Source organism: Galeopterus variegatus, unplaced genomic scaffold (assembly GCF_000696425.1).
Source record: "Galeopterus variegatus unplaced genomic scaffold, G_variegatus-3.0.2 Scaffold2150, whole genome shotgun sequence".
Classification (NCBI taxonomy): Eukaryota; Metazoa; Chordata; class Mammalia; order Dermoptera; family Cynocephalidae; genus Galeopterus; species Galeopterus variegatus.
The window spans coordinates 115,899-122,938 of NW_007728261.1; the positions used below are offsets into that span (position 1 = coordinate 115,899).

The 7,040-nt window shown below is 45.6% G+C and overlaps 1 protein-coding gene across 2 annotated transcripts in view; it reads left to right on the top strand.

Moving 5' to 3' along the window:
• Window positions 1–7,040, top strand: part of CRYL1 (crystallin, lambda 1) — a 134,123-nt gene that overhangs the window by 21,431 nt on the left and 105,652 nt on the right. For both annotated transcript variants that reach the window (XM_008580737.1, XM_008580738.1), the window contains exon 2: window positions 2,772–2,898. In XM_008580737.1, the coding sequence (XP_008578959.1) occupies window positions 2,772–2,898 (127 nt within the window). The remainder of the gene's footprint in view (window positions 1–2,771; window positions 2,899–7,040) is intronic.

Genomic DNA, 7,040 nt, shown 5'->3' on the forward strand with positions numbered 1-7,040 from the left:
ACGTCACCAGTGTGAAACCACAGGAACCCAGACTTTGTGCTGTTCCTTTTCTCTTTGCAGGGACTTTTCTTTTTTTTTTTTGTCTTTTTGTCTTTTTCCATGTCCGGCAACGGATCGCAACCCTCAGTGTTGCCCCCGTACCGGACCGGGGACCGGCAACGGGATCACAACCCTTGGTGTTGCCCCCGCACCTCGCTCAGCCAGTGAGCGGGAACCGGTCTGTATGTGGGATCCGAACCCTCGGGTGGGAGCGCCGCCGCGCTTCCCAAGCGGCGCACTATCCAGTGCGCCACCGGGCCGGCCCTGCAGGGACTTTTTTTATGGTGGTTTTTGGTAAACTTCCCTTAATGATGCTTCAAATATCTATTTGCTGGCACTTAACTGTGAACTGGTTCTTTCTTGATTTTGGCTATTAAACTTATAAATCTTAAATTCCCACTCTCTTGGTGTGACATCATATAGTGCCCTGTACAGCAAATATAAACTTCCTGATGAGCTGGTGAAGACACACACTGTGTTTTGAACATTTTCCAGTAACTTTATAAGCCTCTACTTCAAGGAATCTTTTCTGTATAAAAATTTTAAAATGCGTCCTCACTGGGGGAGATGGTCAGAAATGTCCAATACCCAACAGTGAGTGGTTTTGTGTGTGATGAAGTCCGAGGAGGGACTTCTGTGTGTTTGTCCTTGTGACCCTCCAAAATAAGATAGCCATTTTCTGACCCTATTTTAAGGTAGATTTTTTAAGTCGATGTGTTGCAGATCCTTCAAATTACTTATATGAGAAAAACTCAGACATTCTCCTCCTCCCTTTAAAAAAAGCAGAAACCCAAGTCCCATATGTGGGGGACTCATGGTCTTTTCCATGAAGCTGCTTTTTGTTAAAGGGAATATAGAAATCTATTTGTATTTCAGCCTATCTTTGTTTTTTTTGTTTTTTTGGTTTTTTTTTAGTAACAGCAGCAAGAAAGTTTCTTTTCTTCCTTTTATACCTAAAACCAAATACACAGCTTTAAGAAAAACGCACAGCATTAAGAAAGAGGAGAAACAAACAAAACCAAAGAGCAGCCTTGATGCTCGCATCTGGCCGGCCCTGGCGGCTGGCCGTGGCCTTGTCCCCTTGGACTGAAGCAGCCTCACAGACCACCAGCCTCAGAATGAGGCCAAGCAAGGCTGCTTCCCGGATCTGTCTACGTACAGGCAAAAACAAGGGCACGGTGCAGACAAAGCTACTGAACACCGTCCCTTGGCTAGGGTGAGCGACTGCTACTTCTTTTCCCATTAGTCTCCATTTTCAGTCTAGTCTCTCCTCCATATAGATGAGATTGATTGAGATACCCGATTTTCAGATTGCCCTCGCTTTCTGACAGCATCCAGTCTAGGGAACCCCACTTCCTCAGAGCCCCAAGTCCTGGGGTCAGCGCTTTCTGCAGCCTCTCCCTGGTCTGTGTCAGTCCCCATGCTGTCCCCGCTGTGACAACGGGCCCCATGCTCTCCCTGCTGTGACGCTGGGCCCTGTGCTCTCCCTGCTGCTACGCCAGGCTTGCCCTGCTGCAGCTGTGGTCCTGGCAGCTCTTCACTGAAGGGCATTGATAGCTGAAAGAGAAAAACCATGCTGTGAAATGACCTAAAAATTATTTGACTCAATGGCAAAAAGTCCCCAGAGTTCTTTGGAAAGCATGGATGTTGTTCCTTGGGCAACCTTGAAATGTAGCATCGCTGGCTACATAATTTGTAAGGCCCAGTGCAAATGAAAATGGGGAGCCCCTTGTTCAAAATTTATCAAGAATTTTAAGACGGTGACAGCAGTGCACAAAATCCAGCATGGGCTCTGCGGAGGGGGCTGGGTGACTGCACCGTGGAGGCAGCAGGAAGCCAGCCCTGATCATCACACGTCCTCTCTCAGCCCTGCACCCCAGGGCAGCAGCCCAGGAGGAGGTGGAGATCCACTGCTTTTCAGTCCCCTCCCCACTTCCACAGTCCTTCTTTCATTCTTTATTTTTTAAAGTGTGAATTAAAAAATGTGTTAGTTGTGGTAAAGTATGTATAACAAAATATTATTATCTTAACCATTTTTCACTGTACAGTTTGGTGGCATTAAGCAGATTCACGTTGTTTTGCAGCCATCACCACCACCCATCTCTGGAACTTTTTCATCTTCCCAAAGTGAACCTCTGTCCTCATTAAACACCAGCTTCCCATTCCCTGTGCTCCACAGCCCCTGGCAACCAGCATTCTAGTTTCTGAGTAGAATCAGACAGTATTTGTTGTGTCTGGCTTATTTCACTTATCATGTGTTAGCATGTGACAGGATTTTCTTCCTCTAAGGTTGTGTAATAGTCCATTGAGTGTACACACAACGTTTTGTTTTCTGTTCATCGGTTAATGGACGCTTGGTTGCTTCCACCTCTTGGTTATTGTGAATAGAGCTGCTGTGCACATGGGTGGACAAACATCTTTTTGAGACTGCTTTCACTTGTTTTGAGTATGCAGAAGTAAAATTGCTGGATCATGTTGTAATTCTGTTTTTAATTGTTTAAAATACTGTTTTTCATAGCAATTGCACCGTTTTATCATCTCGCCAGCAGTGCACAGCAGTTCCATTTTCTCCACATCCTTGCCAAGACTCGCTATTCGCTATTTTTTTGATAGTTGCCATCCTGATGAGTGTGAGGTGGTTTAGATTTGCATTTCCCTGATGATGAGTGACACTGAGCTTTGTCTTCAGATTTGTGTTTGCATACTCACGGTGATCACTCTCTACTTTCCAGGAAGGAGATGAAGTTGCTGGAGCAGTCAGGTTCTCTGAAAGGCTCTCTGAGTGTGGAAGAGCAGCTGTCACTCATCAGCGGCTGTTCCAACATTGAGGAAGCAGTAGAGGGCGCCCTGCACATTCAGGTGAGTGGAGGACGTCGACTCTCAAGTCTGCAGTGTCTTCCAGCTTCTCTGGAAGATCAGGGCAAGAAAAAGGCACTGGAAGGTGTGGACATTTTGTATCTTAAAAGTCAGAGTTGTTTTATGTGATAGGGAACATGTTCCTTGAAACATCCCCAATACAGTTCTCATCAAACCACTGTGACCATGCTATGTTTTAGAGGTGTTACAATTTTGAGCAAAAATAGACTTTCTGGACTGCTAATACTATTTTATTTTGTTTTACCATCTTATTAAATGAGAGCTTATATTCTTGTTCTCATATATAATTGAGTAAAAGCTTAAAGAAATCACCTAAAAAAAGACCTTTCATTTACATTTAGCCCTTTCAACAACTTCACTTAAAAAAAGAGAAATCCCCACAGGTACTATTTCCGCAGCTGAATAAGCCTCAAGAGATGAAATGGTTGGTCCACAGGGGCTGTGAGTGCAGCTGGGGGCTCTCCCCAGGCATCCGTGCCTGCTGGAGCTCTGTGCCACAGACAGTCCCTATCCCGGGGAAGAACCCCAAGGTATAACATTGTCTTTGAAAGTTTACACTTATTGCTATAATGTTTAAGTCAACTACCCTAAAACTAAAAGAGTCATTATTCCCAATACCCATCCTTGATATTTTGTGTTCTGGGATTGACACATTTCATGCCATTATGATGTTGATTTTCTAGCTGAGAATTTGGGAACAAACCCAAAAGGCGGTATGTGTTTTATGGTCAGCTGCTGCTCTGAGATTCAGGTCAAATACAGGAGATAGAGATAGTCTCTCGGGCTGCTGAATTTCTCTAGTTTTATGTCAAAATAGAACATAAGGTGAGGACCATTTTTCAACCCCTTATCTCTTTCTAGTATGCTCATCTATATCTCTTGATATGGTGTGAAGGTTGCATGAAATTGAAGGTTCTTAAAAGGCATGAGAGGGTTTCTTCGGTGAGCTTTCAAGTGTCGCTGTTTCAGCCCCTGCTGAAGTTGTGGGTGCTGTAAGAGGACTTGCTTCTCAAGAGCACACAACTATCCAGGCCTGGTCTCGGCACAGGAGCTTCTCCACATGGGCTTGATTCTTAAGGAAAGTGCGTGCTTCTGACTCTGAGCTGCCAGAGGAGGAAATACAGTTTGGATTTTGTTGCTCCTTCCGGTGGCAAAGACAAGGGGGTGCCTCCCACCGAGGTGGCTGTGGTTGAGAACAGACCCAGAGTGGGGTGGGTGTGGGGTCAGTCCTGATGCTTGGCACTTAGTGGCTCTCTGCCTTTGGCAAGTTTCTTAACTTCTAAGTCCCATTCCTTCGTCTATAAGTTGAAGAGGAAATCTACAACCCTGGGTGGTTGTGAGGGTTTTCACCTATGCTCATACCCAAGGTGACCCTCACGAAAGGCCAGACTCAATTTTTCCAAGGAGAAGATTTAAAAAAAAAAAATCCCTTTTTGGGGTCAATTTGGTATGTAATATTTAAGTGCCAGAAATGGCATATTATATATACATATATGCCTAGCTTAGTTATATAATGTGATCTGAAATATGAACATGGAATATATTACTGTAATATTTCTTCTTTCACATTTCACAAAACACTTTGGCTCAAATTCTGGATTGGTGTCTCTGACCCCAGCGTGTTTGTCCTCACTAGGGTCACTTTTGTTGTTGTTGTTTTTGTTATTTATTTATTTATTTATTTAGAGTCACTTTTTGAGTCTCTCCAGACAGTTTTCCAGAACACATTATCTTTGCCTCCTTGGAGATGTTTGCTATTCAGAGCTTTTTTTAAAAAAAAATATTTATTTATTATTGTTATTTTTTTTTTACATTCTAACACGTGGAGCAGTTGGGAGAGAGGAGGAGAGGGGAAAGGGGAGCGGGATAGGGTGAGAGGAGGAGGAAGGAGGGAAGGGTGTGGTCAAGGCCCCTGGCACCCCCCTCATTCTGGCAGGGGAGCCCAGGGGGCTTCTGGTGGCAGCTCGGTCATGGCTGGGCTGGATGTGGACTTTGGGGGGGCGTGGCTGAAGCCCTCAGCGCCCCCCACCCTGGCTTGGGAGCCTGGGGCTCTTCCGGTCCTTTTAGGTTTTATAGGTGTTCTTTGGTGGTGTTAGACCTTTACTGGTTAATATCAGAACTTTGTCTATGATCTGTGGATTTTTTGTTTTTTCTTTCAGTTCTGTGTTGTATTATTTGCTGTTTCCACCACTTAAATTCTGCACTGGAACTAGTTTGTCATCCTTTGCTTACTTCTAAAATGGGGGAACTTCCTGTGGGGACCAGCACTTGAGCCCTGTGGTTGAGCTAAATTGCTGCTTTGCTGCTGATTCCCTGGGGAAGGCTTTTTGTGCAGCTCAGGTTTTAATCGTTGACCTTGTAAGCACTTCCAGGTTTTGTGAAGTCTGATACACCTGGGTTGTGTGGAAACTCGTCTGGACCTGAGTCTTTTCAGCAAGTTGCACCCCCTACAGTTCTATATTCCTGACCAGTCTACACAGAGTGGGCCTATGCTGATTGGGGGGCAGATCAGCTGTCCATGCTGTGCCCCAGTGTTCCCCCGGCGGGCCCGTCTCCCCTACTGCCCGTGCTCCAAACACTTCCCATGGGATGGGCTGTTCACCAGTCCCTTGTGATGACTCAGCAGCCTTTGGGTGGCTCCTTTTCTCAGTTGTCTGTGGCCCCTCCCTCCTGTGTGGGTCCACAGGGACCCTGTTAGTGGTCTTGCTGGCCAGGGGGGCCCGAGGCCCTCTTGTCCCCTGCTGCCTCTAAGCAACTCCATCTGCAGAGCACAGCTGCGGCTGTTGCCGCCTCCTGCCCCGTGCACTCACCAGCTCCAGCCTGGAAGCGGCCAGGATTCGAAATGGTTGGAGCGGTTTTTTCTTTCATCGTGGCTTCTCCCACCTTCATTCACTCCTTAGGTCTCTCCTCCTCTTCCCCTGAGTTCTAGCAGCCCCAGCTTGGCTGTCGTTGCTCTTTTATAGTTGTAAATTGGTTGATTTGTGGGAGAGGGTGACGCTGGGGACCGTCTGTTCTGCCACCTTGACTGGAGTCTGCAGAGCTTTTGGAATCCATCTCTGATGCCACTGGAAAATTTTTTCTATCAGATGATTTCTGTAAACATATAAAACTAGCATGATTGATTAGTTTAGGCTAATGTATCTTCCTCAAACAGCAGATTGTTCTTCAAAAAATGGAGAATCCTCCATAGTATGAGACATTATAATGACTTGAATATAAGGCGAGTCTTTCTTTTAAGAGATAATTTTAGAAGGGAATATGCTAACTTCTAAGGTTTGTGGAGTGTTTATCACAGTACTTGGCACATAGGAAATGTTCAGTAAATGGTAATTATTTTATAATGTGGTCATTTGTACACAATTTTGGTAATAGTCAAATGACGTGGAGCACTCTGTGGTGTTCTGTGCATAGTAAGTGCTGAAAACTGCTCTTTAACTAGAGGCTGTCTTTATTTTATAGATGAAATGAATGTATTTCATGGCATTGACATGTTGAACAGCGTGTGATGCAGGACAGCACTGAGCCTCGCGGTCTGGGGGGAGGAACGTAGTGAAGGGTGGTGCCAGTGCCAGTCGGTTTAGTTCCTACAGGAGACTGTGTCCTTCAGAAGTGGCCTGTCCCTCCTGTACCACAGGGAATAGCTCTGACCAGAGGCTTTGGGGAGGTAGGATTTGAGTTAGCCTTGGCCTTTGACAAGTGGGTTTTGGGGACGTGATGGGGGCAGAGGTGGGGACTGTGTCTCAGAGAGCAACGAACACAGGACGAGAGGTGCCTTTGAGTCTGTTACAGACACCTGAGTAGGGTGGGGAGGCCGAGTTCCAGGCCTGCTGGAGAGTGGGAAAGGCTGGAAGAAAAGGCGGAAGGCAAGTCGGGAATGCCAGCCCAAAGAGTTCCCAGAGGAAGTGAGTGAATACTGTGACGTGCTCAGAGTAGTACATGACACACAGGAGCACTGTCTACGTGTTTCCTTAAAGAATTGAAGGGCTTGGGTTTCAGTCTATGTCCTGATTAGAATCCTCCAAGGAAGGTGTTTAGTAGGAGAGTGAAACTGATCAGAAGGATTTATGGGTAAGAAAAAAGAATCAAGATTTCATTTTTTTTTTTTTTTTTTTTTTTTTTTTTTT